General features: G+C 44.4%; 1 protein-coding gene across 1 annotated transcript in view; it reads left to right on the plus strand.

Annotated features, from left to right (window-relative positions):
- RBM19 (RNA binding motif protein 19) overlaps window positions 1-16,958 on the plus strand; it is a 112,642-nt gene that overhangs the window by 20,348 nt on the left and 75,336 nt on the right. Inside the window, exons 17-21 of the mRNA XM_044990523.1 lie at window positions 5,108-5,253; window positions 7,023-7,083; window positions 9,303-9,382; window positions 9,861-9,916; window positions 11,208-11,324. Of these exons, the coding sequence (XP_044846458.1) occupies window positions 5,108-5,253; window positions 7,023-7,083; window positions 9,303-9,382; window positions 9,861-9,916; window positions 11,208-11,324 (460 nt within the window). The remainder of the gene's footprint in view (window positions 1-5,107; window positions 5,254-7,022; window positions 7,084-9,302; window positions 9,383-9,860; window positions 9,917-11,207; window positions 11,325-16,958) is intronic.

Consider the following 16,958-nt stretch of genomic DNA (forward strand, 5'->3'; position numbering starts at 1 on the left):
ATATGCAAATTCCTTTGTTGAAGAAGGGTGGATTTGAGGAGTTGCAGGAAAACTAGGCAGATGAGATTAAAGCCAGGCCAAAAAAGGCAGGAAGTGTCTGGCTGAAGACCTTTTTTTCCTGCTCCTGAAACACACACGTTGCTAGAAGATGACACTCATGCCCAGGGCCGAACAATGTAGCAATTGTGCTAGTCTCATCGCCAGTCTCAGCTTTGTGTCCATGAAGCCCAGCCAATGGGAGAACTTTGAAACCAGTGAATGTTTCTGGCTTTGTGCGAGGATCTATGGCGGCTTCTGTTGGAGCTTCTGGTTTTGAGCAGCTCTATTGCTCCAGAAGAGAGAACTCCTCACTTTCAACACCTTGGAGTTAGGCGGTCGGGGGGACACAGGGCGTGTTCAGTGCCTTGAGATGCTCAGGATCATTCCTGATACAGCAGTCTCTGGTGCTCAGTGTAGGCCATTTTTAAATGTCTTGGTGGATGGGACTAACTCCACTTGCAGTGGAGATGATCACACTGTCTAGGATCTTGCCGTTAGTTGAGGCACTCCTGAGACTGTCAAATCTGGTGACTTGAGAGGTGGCCTCACTGGCGCTCAGGTACTGAAGTGACAGCTGATGGGTGGTATTTCTGCGTCAGAAATGGTATTTTGATGAACATTATTATAGCCCAGACCTGAAGAAGAGCTCTTCAGAAGCTTGTCTCCTTCACCAACAGAAGTTGGTCCAGTAAAAGATGTTGCCTCGCCCATCTTGTGTCTCAATTATTCCAAGAGGCAGCATCAGTAGCTTACAGGGACTCTGTACAGGCCACCACCCCGACTAGAGAGTTCTCTTTGTGCACAGTTGGTATAAATGGAGACTGAGCTCTACAAAGAGGGTAGGAGAAGCAGGCCCAGAACAAAAGGACGAGCAAGGCCAATCTGCTGCATTTACTTAACATGCAGCAGTGCCTGTGGGTCTCAACCAGGCCAGGTCCCCATTGTGCCAAGTGCCGTGTGAACATATAGCAATCACACGCCCTGCCCTAGAGAGCTTAGTCTGAAAGGCAAGACAGATGAGGTGGATGAAAGGAATGGTTTTGGGGGAAGGATTAGATCGTTGTTACAGCATCTGACTAGGGCTTGGGAGAGCCGAGTTCCATTCCTCACTCTGCCACAGCCTCCTTGGGTGAGTCACTGAATCTACCCAGTGCCTCAGTTTCCCCATCTGTAAATTGGGGGCAGTGCTTTCCTACCCCACAGAGGTGTCGAGGATAAAATCCCTCTGTGACTTCGGGATGATAGGGCCCTCATCACCATGGTATCCCATCAGTACTGAGATAGGAAGGAAGGATGACGTAACACCAACAGTAGCTGTGATGGGGCGCTTTCGTATAGACAAGTATCGGGAGGTAGCTGTTTAGTCTGTATCTATCTGAAGAAGTGGGGTTTTTACCCACAAAAGCTTATGCTCAAATAAATCCCTTAGTCTTTAAGGTGCTACCGGACTCCTTGTTTTTAGAATAGAGCAGTGCTTCTCAAAGTTGGGCCACTGCTTGTTCAGGGAAAGCCCCTGGCGGGCCGGGCCGGTTTGTTTACCTGCCTTGTCCGCAGGTTCAGCCGATTGCTACTGGCTGCGGTTCACCGCTCCAGGCCAATGGGGGCTGCTGGAAGTGGCGTGGGCCGAGGGATGTGCTGGCCGCCCTGCTGCCCCATTGACCTGGAGCAGCGAACTGCTGCCAGTGGGAGCCGCGATCGGCCGAACCTGCAGACGTGGCAGGTAAACAAACCGGCTTGGCCCGCCAGGGGCTTTCCCTGAACAAGCAGCGGCCCGGCTTTGAGAAGCACTGGTATAGACTACATGACATGAAAGCAGATCGACCCCCTCCCCCAAACTTTATAACGAAGCCAGTTATTGACAGAATTTCCCCATCAGAGAGAGGGGATCGACACAGCTGCGCACATGCCTGTTGTCTGCGTGTGTTACATGGTGCCCTCCTCTAAGGGTCTAAAGAGCCTAATTGAAGGGCCAGGCCTGAGGATCCCAGCTCTGATTGAACAAAGGAAGGTAGCACCAGACCAGCTGATCGCCTGGCTGGCAGGTCGTGGAGCAGCGTGTGCATTTGTGTGCTTGCCTGTGTTAATTTCAAGCCCCACTGCACGCCTTGTGCGGGTGAATTCCCACTGCTCTTATGGTAAGGACGTGACCTTTTTATGTCTTTCCTCTCCCCATCCCTGGGGCTTTTAGCATTGCTCTTGCATATTTGGGGCCTTAAACACTTTTAAAACCAGTATGGAAGGAGGTTGGATAGCTGAGGGTTTATTATTTGTATTTATTTTTTTTTCCCTGGAAGCCTTTTCAAGACCATCAGGGAGGTGGAGGGAGCTGATGAAAAGCTTTTCCCATTCCAGGTCCTGGGGGAGGGACAAAGATAGGGGCAGCTGCTTTATCTCCCCATAACCGAGACCCTCACCTCCAGATAAAGGGCTTTAAGCCCAGGAGCTCCAGGAAAGCTGCTTCGGTTTGATAATGGTCTTTGCTGTCAGCCTCTGGCACCGTACGCCTGGGGGAAGGTGTGGGAGGAAGGCAGCAGTAAATTCCTTAGTCTAATTACAGCAGAGCCCCGTGTGGCTGCGTGTGACTGTTGTGCTAACTGCAGATGGAGGCACCTTTCCCCCCACCCTAAATCTTTCCTCTCTTCCAACCCATTTGTCTTCAAAACCAATGAATTTTCTGCTCAAGTTTGCTGATTTCCAGCAATTACTAAAAGTTTCTCTTGCAATTAAGGGTGAAAGTGCTTGGCCAAAAAAGAAAAAAGACTTTTTTTTTTCCAGGGCAGAAGAAATTTACAGTTGATCACTTGTTGCCCTGACTTGTCTGGTTCTGAGCAGCTCTTTAACCAAAGCAGGGATCTGGGTACGCTCTGGAACCAACCCAGCTCATGGCCCTGTTGTCTCAGCAGAACATTCCTATTCAATAGGATAGCAGATGATCAGCAGTTTTGGAAGGGCTCAGTACAAAGGGTAGATGCAGTAGGAAGGCCAAGCTAGGCATACGTCTGTGGCGCCCCGTACGCCGTCCGGCACCTTTCTAGTGGAATGAGTCAGATCCTGCTCCTCTTGGAGACGATAAAAACTCCAATCACCTCCCATGAATTGTAGTGGGGCGAGATAAAGCTGAGCCAAAGCCCTGTGCAGTCAGTGTCAAGATCCCTGTTAACTTCAGTGTGCTTTGAATGAGGCCCAAAGGCTACAAGGGATCTCTTACGCCTTCCTCTGAAGCATCTTATGCTGATCACTGAGGTGATGTGGTTTGGCGACTTGTGCGTATATGGTGAGGCCTGGAGAGAGCTGTTGGTGCCCTGTGCTGGTGCATGCCATGCTGGGGTGAGAGAGGGGAATTGTAGTCAGCAGCGGAGGTGCCCAGGGTAGGCACTAAAGCTAAGGAATTAGGCTGGGTACTTAGGGAAAGCACCACATTTGGTGCTCGGATACGAGAGCTGTGGATGGCTAGGTGAGCATTTAGAGAGATTAGGGGTATAGTGATAGCTGTATGCCTGCTTCACGGCTCTCTGTTTCTGGAGCTGCCTTTGGTTTTGCGCCCCAGCTTTTCTGTAGAGGAAGGAGCCCAGGAGCCTTGCTGTGTTGGCAATATCTTCCTCTCTGGGTGGGTGTGTTTCAGTCACTCTTCTACCTTGCCTTGGTGCCGGGTGGGAAGGAGGACAGCATGTGGGTTTGAGTTGCTGATAATGCCGGAAGCCAACCATGGGTTGTTCACAAACACCAGCATTTGGAATGGAGATGGGAGAGGGTGGCGGATGGAGATGTTGGAGTTCCCCACTCTGCATGTACATCATTTTCTGGGAAGTTTGGGGCACAAGGCAAATCTCCAGTTTAGATTCTGATATTAGGCACACGCTCTGCATTGTGCATCTCTCCTGAGCCCGCCTTTCCCTTTCTCACTCCTCTCCACCTCCTTTCTGGACAGCCTCTCCAACTCCCTCAGTTGTTGAACAATGGGTGTGAAAGGGCCTTCCTCAGAAAAATGTGAAGTTCTTTTCCCCTTTCCTTTCCTTTTTCTTGTCTCTTTGAGGCAGAGATAGGGCGGCTGCATGTTCCACTGATGTTAAAAGGACGACGTTATCATTGTTGCCATTTCCATTAAAGCATAAAAGGGCCATTTCATGCCAGAGCTCTTGAAGATTAATTAGAAGTTTAATACATTCGGTTTGTTTTTTGAAAGTGGGGGAGTCTTTGTGGCACTCGCTGTGGTGAGCGAGTCGAACGAGTACAGACAAAAACCCGTGAAGATCCCTTTCATGTACACAATTCTTTAAAACCTGGTTACAGCCCTCAACAAAATGGAATGGAGCAGAAGCTGTTCACGAAGGGGATGTGTTGGCACAGCGAATGTGACTGAAGATTGGCCCATAAACTATTAAAAAATGAGACCCAGCATTTGCTACCCTGTTGATTCCAGGATGTTGTGCAGAGGGGATGCTGTTGTCTCTCTGTGCTGGAGGTTCCTCTGTGGTGCACTGAACTGTAGCTGAGGTGATGCAGTTGTGTTAGTGACAGCGGTTCCCAGGTGCGACTCTGTAATATGGTGTGTGCCAGGGAATGCTACAGCAGAGTCATCATTAATTGTGGTATTTCAGAAGAGCTGTACAATTGTGTGTTGATTCCCAAATGCTACGATCTGTATTTCAGTTCAGCTGAGTAAGGTCTATAGATCATGGAAAATAAACTAACAGTGGATATTTCAGGCCATGGTTGAGGGATACTTGTAGAGCTGTGCAAGAGCCCAGGGTTGGAGTAAGTATCTACCTAGGCTTGTGACCATAGTGTCTGGTCTCCTGGGAAGAAGGATGGCGTAGGTCAGAATTCAAGGGTGTTAGAAGAACAATACATGGCTTACACTGCTATCCATGCTGTGGCCTCGTATCCAAGACCATCAAGTTCACCCACAAAACTGTTACTAAATGCAGCTGGAGAGATGAGTCATTGTAGTCTGGGTGTTGATGGCTCCGACGGTGGGGTCAAAATACAATAAATCCCTTCAGTCTCCTGAACTGCCTGGAGTTAGTTACGTTTTATGGTGTTTATGGTTTGTTTGCTTGCTTTACAGCTGGTGATGAAACTGAGGAAGCTAAAAAGGGCTCAGAAGATATAGCAGTAGATGAGGAGGAGGAGGAGGACGAGGAGGGTGTTCCAGGATGTACACTGTTCATCAAAAACCTCAACTTTGCCACCACAGAAGATACGCTGAAGGAGGTGAACAAAGGGAGAGGTGGTGGGACTGGGTGTTGCGTGTATCCAGCAATGTTCTGTTTAGATGGAGCTACTCGTTTGAGTGGCTTGGTCAGGGTCAAACAGTGAGTTTGTGGCGCAGCCTGGACTTAAGTCCTTCAGCTGCTCTACTGTTTGGTATTTTAAAGCTATCGATAAAACATTCGTCAGTACAAAGCTTCCATCCGAGCCTCTGCAAACATTGAGTCTCCTCTGGCCCTTATGAGGAAGGTCTCGTAGCCATTTTGCTAGGGTAAAGAGTAGTAGAGAGGTGAGGTAGCTTTCCTAAGGACATACAGTGAGTCAGTGGCAGAGCCAGGAAGAGTAACCTGAAGTTCCTTCTGTTTCCTTTCCCAGCCACTAAACAACTCTCCCGTTTGCTGGTTGGAGACAGTAGATGTAGCTATAGACCGTGCTAGAGCTGTTCTCCAGCTTGGTTGTGAAAATATCCTGCCCAGATTGGGGCTGGTGGTAACTTTTGAATGCCCAGAGAATCATTCAGTTGGGTTTTTTCATTCACATCAATTGTCATGTTAGAGGGCAGTCGAGTAGACTGTCTACCTGGAAAGTTTACCCCAGCCCAGGCACTTTTCAAAGGCTAACTTAATTGCTCAGACATCTCTAGCAATCCATCTCCAGACTACAGCATGTTATCCCATCCTGTGTCCCAGTAGAGGTGCCCCATTTCCCTTCTCTTTCATGCCTCGCTCACTGTTGAAACACCAAATGTTTCAATAATCTCCCATACAAGTAGTCAGAATTGGAGGAAACTTATTCATCCTCCTTTTTACTGCCCTATGTTTCCTTCCTGTATATATCAGGAATCTGAAGGCCTTGAATTTGTAGAATTGATGTGTTTAAGGGAACCACAAACTCCTGTAGATTCACCGGTACCTAATTAGGTCCAATCCCTTCACCATACCTTATATTTATTTACATTAGGGCTGCGCAGCATATAATTAAGCTTGGCAGAATTCAGTTTTTATTTTTTATAATTTTGATGGATAATAGCAATGGTTATTGCTACCATTTTTTTGTTTAAAACTTTCACAGTTGTGGGAAATTATAGGAGTTAGACCGGGAGGGCGGGGGTAGTGTCAGACAGTTATTTAATTACAGTAGATGTTGAGATTCAAAAAGTTAAAGCTTTCTAACCGTGAAAACATACTCTCAACGTCACACGTCAAAATATACAAAGTAAAAGTCCTTAAACTGTACTTCTCAAGCAGCATTTTTCATTGCCTGTCTGTTTCAGTTTTGATTATCATTGATAGAAATATTTTGTGTGTGTGTGTACACATGGTGAAATCCACATTTGACATTTGCCAATAAAAATCGAATCCTTCCAAGCCTACATATAACAGCCAGGCTGCCACAGGCACTTTTTGGTACCTCCCATGCGATCCTGGAAAGGGAAATAGTCTAAGGCTATTGTAATGAATTGGCAATTATTAGACAGCTTTGAAGGAGCCAGTGTCTGGGTGGAAGCATTCTTTTAAGTACTTCGGTATTCTGTAGCAATGATCTAAACCACTGCAGCTTTCCGTAGCTATAGTGCAGTGTGTTACTGAGAGAGTGTTTTTAAATAAAGGCTGTCACAATAGAATGCATGACGTGTGTCTTTTCCTTGTTCAGTGTGCACGGCTCTCTCTCTGTGGGTTGACTTTGTTTCAGTTGCTACAAAAGGGGAACGTTGTCAAAGAGTTACACTTTAATTACAAAGAGAACTAAGGACTGTGTAAAATTCTTTGCAGACGTTTTCCAAAGTGGGAGCTTTGAAGAGCTGCACGATCTCAAGGAAGATAGACAAAGCAGGTACTCCTATGAATCGCTGTGCATTTCCTTCTGCTTGGGTTGGTCGTGGTGATGCCTTCCGCGTTCCTCTTTCTGGGCAATTGGATAGTTGATGTTAAAAAATCTTCATGTGCCCGGAAATGCATATGTTGAAATGACTGAAAACGTAAGCACTAAAAATCAACTTCTGATTAAACTGGGAAGGTCATACACCAAAGGCAAGTAAGTGGGACTCGTAGTGGGTCAGCTTAAGGCTCTGTAAAAATGTCATAAACTCTACTTCATGCCATGGGCTTGTGAAGAGTTCAGTCAATTTTAAAAAGAGACCTCACAGGCACATCTGCCTGCCCAGCTTCATGTTTGCTCATAAAATAATAAATAACAATCTGTCTCCTAGAACTGGAAGGGATCTTGAAAGGTCATCGAGTCCAGCCCCCTGCCTTCACTAGCAGGACCAAGTACTGATTTTTGCCCCAATCTCTGAATGGTCCCCTCAAGGATTGAACTCACAATCCTGGGTTTAGCAGGCCAATGCTCACACACATGATCTGGTTTAAGGACAGAACCATGTCTAGTTTCACTCTACCTTCCAGGACAATCAGCTTCTGTCACTGAAGAAGGACCTCGTTAGCATAGTGCCATCCGAGTTTGGAAACTTGCCATTGTATTTGCTGCTCAGGGCTTTGCTTATGGATCCCTGAAGTTGTGATCCTCTGAGCCTGTTTCCTAAAAGCGCTGCAGCCTTGAGTGTTGAAAACTTTTGCTGAATAAGGAGATAATTAAAGGGCTGTAGAAACCTCGAACTGATAAGAGTGACTATGCTAGTTTTGCATCTCTTCTGTGGCGCTCAGAGGGACAAGTGAAATTTAGGGCACAACCTAGGTGATAATGTGAAAGACAGCAGATAATGTTCTCTGGCTTGTAAATAGATCTCAATCCTTCACTCCCTTGCCAAGACATTTGCACAGTGGTTTGGAGAAGACCTAATATGTATGAGCCCTATGCTCCTGGCTCTGTAGCTGCTTCTATATCTGTGCACTTGCTGTACTGCTGACCTCCCCAGTGGTGTGGATAACCAGCAAGGGATGAATAGTCATTATGTCAGCTGCTGAGGCCTTTGGAAATAAAGGGAGAAGTCTATGCTTGGCAAGTGAGAATAGGGCCATCCTATAAAGGGCTGACACTGTTTTTACATTAACCAGTGGGAGAGTGGAGAACATGAAATTGTTGGTTCCCTTTCCCAAATTCACTGAACTCCAGGTTTGGAATTATGTAACAAGCAGTTTCCATTCACCTATATAGGACAAGAGTTCAGGCCCCCATATGCTGGGCACTGAATGTACATAGAGTCAGCTTCTCACCCCAAAGAGCTTCCTCTATAAATATGACAAAGGACATATTGTCTCCACTTCACAAGTGCTCAATGAGCACACGCAGTTTAAATGAGCTGCCTATGGATACATGGGATTTTTGTAGCAGAGCCAATTCTCTTCTGACTCTTAAACCAGGGCTCTAGCCAAAAGCCCATCCTTTCTGCTGAGGGATCTACCTAGACGACAGATCAGTTTAAGGGTCCATTTATAATTGGTTTTATTGGCTTGTGCAATGTATTTCCTCCTTGATGGCCAGAGTGAACTCTTAGGTGGGTTTCAGATGAAAAATACAGTCAAAACTCCAGACCCAGATTTTACATTCATCTAAAAGGAAGCATAAATTATTAGGGGGTGGTAACTTTGTCTGAATCAGGCGCGTTAGGAATGCCCAGAGAATGCCTGTGTCTGGATTATGGTGACAATTTCATTCCAAAAGTTTACCACTGCAGCAGTGCAGGAAAACCCTGTGCATGAACACATTTGTATGTAAGCAGTATGATCACTGACCTTTTGTGCGCATAACCATCAGTCCTGCAGACATGATAGCTAGTGTTTTGTTTAGTTGCATTCACAAAAGTTACATATGAAATGGATTTCCACTATACACAGGTGTTGTACAACTTTCTTTGCATCATCCCCAGGGTGATTGTATCTTGAAATGTCACAATATCAGTTAGGTTTTTTAATTCCCCGTGGCTCCTTTGGGGCAGGTTTAGTCCAGCAAAGCTCACCCCGTTTCTAGCAGTGTTGAATCACTTTTTCGTTGTCTGTCATTAACCAGTCACAAGGGCCTGTCCATTGTACAGGCCACTACCGAATGCTTTTCGCCAAAGCGTTTACGGGGCTCTTTCCTTTCCTTTCTGGCAGGCACTTTACTTCCTATGGGCTTTGGATTTGTGGAGTACAAGAAACCAGAGCATGCTCAGAAAGCTCTCAGACAGCTCCAGGTAACCATGGGTGACGCAGGCAAAGGGGAGGAGTGGGTGGCTCATGAGGCATCGAGAACCCCTCTAATATTTGTTTTTCAGTAGTTACCTACAGGCTGCAACTGAGGTCAGAGCCCCATTGTGCTGAGTGCTGAACATACCCCTAGTGAGATGGTCCCTGCGCCAAAGGGCCCACAAACTATAGGCAAAGTCTAGAAGTGGAAATAGTGGCACAGGGAGGGGAAGTCACTTGCCCAACATTACGTCCGTGGCACAGTTGGGATTAACTCAGGTGTCTTGACTCCTATGCCAGTGCCCTGGCCACTAGACCACGCTGCTTCCCCATCTGTATTGTGTACTCTTCACCTGTATTAGCTGTGCTTGGAAAGAGAAGAGCTTTGGGTGAAGGAGAGGTGGGAGGAAGGAGAACTGAGATGTAAAACTCCTCTGTTTTTAAGGTCTCTTTCTTTATGCAAACTTTGTAACTTGCTTTTTTTAGGGTTGCTCAGTAGATGGCCATCAGCTGGACGTGAAGATCTCCGAAAGGGCCATCAAGTAAGTCTGCTTGATCCCTGTCTGACTTCTCTGCACCAAATAGACTTAAGCAGCAACAGCCCTTGATTGCCCAGAATGGCTCTTTCTTTTCTTTAGTGTGGTTGCTGGTGGCACTTTGTAATTCAGGTGGTGAATAGTGCCAGTCTTAAATACACATTTACCTGGTACAGTGGAACAAATGTTTTTCCTGGGGTCTTTCAGATGATCAGATCTTCAAAAATAGTAGTTGTGATAGTGTTAGTCTAGTGTATTAACTCAAAGGTGTAGCCAGCACTCACTGTTCGTTCTTAAAAATGTTAGAGACCAAATAATTAATCTTAGCCAAATGTATTGTCTTAAGGCAAAGTAGAACAATATAAAAAGCAAACCTACATATCCTCCCTCTGGGAAGCAATCCTTATCTCACAGCATGTTCACCTTATGCACAAGCTGTGCTTCAAAGATACACGTTGCAACTAGTAGTATTTCTAGTATGATTTTTTGCAAGTTCCAGAATGCTTTGCACATCACTTGAAGTTTAAGTTTAACCCACTGGTTTATGCCAGCTTTGTCCTTAGTACCTCCCTATATTTTCCCATATCTTGGGTTGAATTGCTGCATTCCAAGTGTTGATGTGCCACGAAAATACTCCGAAAGTGTACTTGGTACAAAGGATTCCTGCATCCTTGCTTTGATAAGTTTCCTATTTTCTAATGCCAAAGCTGATTTCAGCTTTGCAAAGTGTTGTGGGATGTATGACGTAGGTGAACAGAATTATGGGAAGAGCATAATACATTCAGTTACCATAATTTCCCATCACCGATGTATATTATATTAATACTGTGTGCATAATACCTATTAACATGGGGTATTTTTGGCCAACAAGTGGATAGGAATAAATGAAATTTGAGGTGGCGATCTGTTTTTATTAGACTAAGTAAAAAATGAAGGAAGCACTGAGCTTCTGGGAATCGGAAGAACGCAAAGCAACACTAAATAATTTCATCGCTTAAGTGAGAGAGGCTAGATCTAAGGTGAACTATACTAGAAAAGTTGTCTCAAGGGTCGTCTTGGGGTAATTTGCTATTCACCTCCCAACTTCTTAAAGAAAAGCATCTTTCCACAGTCATCCTCATCTGTCCTGTAGATGATGATGTTCTGTACATTGAGGCCCAAGAAGCCATTGAGCATATCGATCAGGAAACTGGACTCCAGAATGTCTAGATTCGTAAGCTGGCAGGAACCAGAAAGAGAGAGGTCTGTGTTGTGTTGCTCTACAGTGCAACTTACCATGTCTCCGTTGATTTACCAGGCCCACTGTGACACCATCCCGCAAAAAACAAACGCTCAAGAAGCAAAAGAGCTCCAAGATTTTGGTCCGAAATATCCCATTCCAGGCAACCGTGAGGGAAATCAGAGAGCTGTTCAGGTAAAGAAATCTGCTGCTGCTCATCTGCTCAGTGGGTAGTTACTCACTGGGGCATTGGTGGCTGCTTTTGGTAGGTGACCTTGCTGTCTGATCATAAATAGTACGGAACTTACAGGGTAAGTGAGACTTGTATTTAATGTAAATATGGACACATGACATGAAATAAGCAGATTACTCCTGTGTCTGAGCTCCACTGGGAGCAGGAGCATGTAGGGAGGGAACGGGAGGTGAATCAACGAGCGGGTCATAGTGTCTTCATCCTGAGGGCCAAACTGCACCAGCCTCTGCCTGAATTAGAGCAACCCGGGGCTGCACTAATGTACACCAGCAGTGTCTGGTCCCCTAGGGACCATGTGCCCACTAAGGATCCACACTGAGATGCCCCAATACATCCCTATCTCTTCTGACATGTTCCCTGTGCTGCATTGGTACAGTTGGTGCAGGAGCTGAGTTCTTACCCCAACTCTTCTTGACTGGGGCAGTTCTCAGCTGGTGGGTAACAGACAGAATCTGGCTCCTTTGCACCTCTTAAGCAGTGCAAAGGGTTCAGATCATAACTGAGAATCTGGCCACAAATCTCTCCTTGTCCAGAATGTGTTCCGTGGCTTTCCCAAGAAAGCGAGGTGTGACGAGCACCAAGAAATTGGCCAGACAGCAGATAGGATTGTTTTACATACAATGAACCAAATTCCTCACCGGTCCTGTCCACGTGGCACCAGGGTTTGTGCACGCCCTTTAAGGAGCTCCTAAAGCTTGGTTCTCTAGCAACAATTAACCTCATATAAAATGGTGTGTGCGTGTAAAGTACTTTGTACAGGGTAAGGGTTGTCCCAAGGTTGGCATGGATGAAACAAATAGGAATTATTTTTGTGAGAACACTTGTTTTGTAATGGACTATTTCGGCAAGAATCCTCCGTATTGAAAACTACGTGGGATGACACTGGTAGCTAAGCATGGAGTGCTTTAAAACTTCAGGGAGTCCCACCTGCTGCAAAGGGAAATGGGGAGTGACTTTGCATTTGTTAGAGATACTTGTAGGTGCATGTTCACTGACTGCATCCACAATGTCACTCATTTGGGTGTTGGCTTTTTAAGCATTGATAAACCATCACAAATCTGGGATGCTTTGCATAATATCGAATAAGGTACATTTCCTACCCCAACCAACCTCGTCTGATTGTGCTGCTGCTCGGATACTAGAGTGAACTGGGGGAGTCATAGAGTTTACGGACACAAGGAAATATCAGATCATCCAGTGTGAACCCCTAGGTTCTGTTTTCAGCTCTGCCCTGACCTGCAGGGTGACTGTGGGCAGGTCACTTCCCCTCTGTGTCTCGGAGAATAATGAGGCTGACCCGCCTTGAGGTATATTGATGCAAACAGCTATATAAGAACAAAGTCTTCTAGGGTGTGAGTTCACCGTGTCAGTGTTTGGAAAGGGTATAGAGAGGACTTCTTCAGGCCTTGTGGGGTTAGGTTGAATGTGTTTTAACTTTCCTAACAATGAACGCTGTTAGATTGTAGGTTCATTCCCCAAGGGACCTGGGGGGAAATCCAGTTGCTTAACCCACTCAAAGAAAACCAATATTGTGCCCTGAAGAACACTGTAGGGAACAATCCCGCAATTACATGTTGGGGGTGAGCAAAACTAGAGGCCCCTGGAGATCTTTTATTCATGGGTTTCTAAATACTGTATTAGCATGAAATGTTGTAGAAGTGTTGCCAAGGCATAAGAGACAAAATACTTAGGCCTCTGTTGGAGGAAAGTGTGATCCTGTGTCCTCACTGCTTGTTGGACAATTCTTCTGTGCACGGGGTGGGGGCAGGCTAGGGATGTTGTATCTATTTAATTGGAACCAGGCTGAGGTAACCATGTCTTAGAAGTATGTTAGTCGCATTGTTTATGACAGGAAGCTGCTCAGATGCTGAGCACAGTAAAAGAACCTATCTAGAATAGCGAGGGCTCTTCTAGCCAGAAGCCTTTGTCTGTTTAAAGGCTCTTATATCTTGTATGCCTGTACTTTGACTGTATAGTGAGAGAGTCTGTGGAAATGGTCTGGACCCAAAATTTGGATCTTAACGCTATTCAAACTGCTTAGGATAGGGAGGAAAATTGCCCCCGGATTTCTAATCATGTGAGACCCTTCAAGTCCCAAACTTAACTCTTCCTGCCAGTTGTAGAGCGACCAACTTGATGCGTCAAATTGCCAGTGCTCAGCTGATATCCGCAGTTTACCGGCCAACCGACCAAATAATAAACAGAGCCGGGTTGGCTTTCGGCTCTGTAATATATTCAGAGGGACGAGGAATCTGTACTTGTCCAAAAGATAAAAGATCAGTATGGAGAGATGTTTTGTTTCACATTATTAAAAGGGCGTTGAAAAACCACGCATGGTTGAGAAGACGGGGGTATAGGAGCAGTTTGATATTGTCTGTTTTAAGGAACATGAGGCTTCTATAGCTCATTATCAAAAGCGTGTTAAGAACAATGCATGTTAATCAGGAAGCAGTGTTCCACCAAAATGTCAGTTTCACTTAGTTACACAATATATTGAGGAACACGTTATTTATCTTCGGAACAAAAGGCAGCAATGAGAGAACTGAGCTGATTTAATAATATCTCTACTTATTTTTCAGAAGGGCTAAAAATTTGCGCACACTGGACATTATTAAATGCCAGGCATTCTTTTGGGGCTTTGTTTAAAATTGTATGCCTTTGCCATAGATTTAGATACTTTGGTGGGTTTCTTTTTAATAATAATTTTTTAGTTTTAAAACAATTATTTGGAACCAGCGGCATTTCCCGCAGCAAGGCAGCAGGGGGCACTCTTAGTCTTCCCAGGAAATAAAGGACAAGAGAGGAACTGCAGTTGTTGCTCGCAGACAATGACACTGCAGGCCAATGGTAGCTCTGCCCATGGAGGTTAAAGGCTTTGTGGGACAAGCCTCTTCTCTATTGTTTCACATGTTCAAAAGCCACTTTCTAGCCACCCAAGTGATGTCCTATAACCCACTTCCTTTACTCCACTTCTGAATTATTGTCTGGGCAGGGTATGAAAAACAGAAGATTAAAATCCTTTTTATTCTATAAAAATGTCTTCACCTTTCAAGCTTTGTCACGTGAGCTCTCCCTTTTAAATCTACCCACGAATAGGTGTTAGCAACGCTAGCTGTTTGAAATGGACAATGATTGATTTATTTAAACAGTACAGACTTTTGGAGTCTTCTGTTCATGGATTGTTCAGAGTTGCAGCTTGCCCTGTTCATCTTTCTCCTCTAGTGTTTTGTCGATTCAAAGATCCATCATCACAGTGCATAGCCTCTCTGTGGAATGAGGATTATGGTTTAGGATGCAATATTAGCAATCTAAGATATGTATAAAAGCCTGCCTTGTTCCTGCACTCCTGTGTTGTTGCTCTCCTCTAGCCAAATCAAGCTAATCTTGAAGACCTGCACCCTGGTCGTGGTAGTGCTGGATTTTGGATCACTTTAACAAAACTTTCATAGGAAGAGGGAGCATGAAGACAAACACTTTCGGAAAATCCATGCATGGGTGTTAAATTAGTATTGCTTTCCTAAACCTGTAGCTTGCAGCGGCTTCAAGGTGCATGTCTGTGGTTTCAGAGGTTTGGAGATAAGGTTTTAATCCATAGGGAGTACATTGGAAAGTGAAGGTACTCCATTTTCTTCATATGCATTTGGTGATGGTGAACACTCCTGGATTGGCAGTCCTGGAGTCTGAATCCTTTTTCTAAGCATGGACAACACTGGAATAAGTTTTCCTCATACTGTATCTGTCGCCATACTTGAATCCTGGCCTGGAGGGAGTATCTCTAATAATGAGGGTATTTCAGTCTGTCTGCTCTTTGCTGAGGCTGCTAGTTATGTAGTTCATCAATTTACAACTGTCCTTTTAATTCTTTGATACTATATTGAGAGGCTCTTAAGCTGATATTTTCAAAAATGATTAATGATTTTGGGTGTCTAATTTGAGACCTGTGAAAAGCCCTTATTTTTCAGAGGGCAGCTCCTGAGCAATTTCTGAAAATTAGGTTCCTTTAAAACGTGTCATGCTTGTCCCACATAATCACCACTTCCCGTCAGAAGTCTTGATCTTAATGCCATATCACTTCCTACACCAACTTAGAGAGCATAAGAAATGGAGGCATTATTGTACAGACTCGCATCACTGAACATGAAGTTACAGAGATTTTTCCCCTCCTAAAATAGGAGCAACTAAAATGGAAAAAAGTCCTTTACATTTTCTCTAGATCAAATAAGACGTGTTGAAGGGTGAACCCTGTAGGCTGCCTTCATAGAATTATAAATGCACATGGTGCACACTCCACCAAATAAGGGAATAAGAGCTGTCATAAAATCAGATTCAGAAAAAGCTTGTGATGGGGTCAACTCGGGTTTCTTTCTGGAGGAAACATGGTTTTGGGGAACTTGCATGTAAATTGGGCAAGATATATAAACCCTTTTCTAAAATCAGAACTATCTGTCACTGCCTCATGCTTCCAGATGAGCAGAGGAAGAAAACCAGGCGGCCCACTAGCCTCATTATTTGCCTTTGGTCCGTTTATAAAAATAATAATAAAAAAAAAATCGAGAAAATCCCAAATTCAAGATTTACTTCCAGTCTAAACAAGAAATTATATAGCTTTATATGAAGATTACATTATTGTACATCTGATCATCTCCATATTCCACCTGTAGGAGTCTAATTCATGCAAATTTAGTAAGGCTTTCTGGTTACAAAATGTGTATGGACCTCACCCTTAACAGAAATAAGGTTACAGCTATTGGGGTGGGGGAGGGGAGAGAAACACAGCTGAAAATAGTACCAGAACATGGTTATGGTTCCTAGGAATAAATATAGCATATCACATTGTTATGTGAAAGTAACATTCTGTTTTAGAGAAACCAATGGGATTAAAGATTGGAATATGATACTGGACAGGTTTAATGTACTAAAAATAAACGGTCTGTCCATTTTATTCTTTTTTAAAGGCTTTGTTGTTACTTATTTTTTTTAAAACCAACCTCTTCCCTCCCCCCCAATAACCAAAACTCACTACGTAGTGCTTTTAGAAGAGCAATCTAGCCAGACTAGCCAGGACAGAAGTTCCCTCTGACCGAAGAAGTAGAAATGGTCATGAATCTAAAACTATATTACAAGGGACAAGATTTGGAAATTGGATCTGTTCTTCTGGAAGAAAAAAAAGTATGGGTGAAGGATTCAGTTGATAAAATAGGTCATTTTTTTTATTATCTTTGTTTAACTGAGTCTTTATAAAGTAATTCTTACGTCATTATCCATTTCTTCAGAGCTTGGAATGACCTATGAAAATAAGAGTTGTTACCAGAATGAGCTCTTCATTCCTCATTATGAAGGAACACTGAGATATAATGAAGCCTAGTGCAAGACACACTCCATGTTCACACCTTTCTTCAAGTAAGGGAGGCTACATGACTGGTGAAAATTTTCCATTCCCCAAGATATCTTCCTGCACTTGAACCCATAGAAATTTTCACTAACCAAAGGCAGAAGAGAGAAAATTGTCGATTAATGGACAGTGAGGTTTTACCCTTATATGAGCTAGGTGGTATTAATTGGTACATTCAGCTCCT

This window comes from Mauremys mutica, chromosome 16, assembly GCF_020497125.1.
Source record: "Mauremys mutica isolate MM-2020 ecotype Southern chromosome 16, ASM2049712v1, whole genome shotgun sequence".
Taxonomy (NCBI): domain Eukaryota; kingdom Metazoa; phylum Chordata; order Testudines; family Geoemydidae; genus Mauremys; species Mauremys mutica.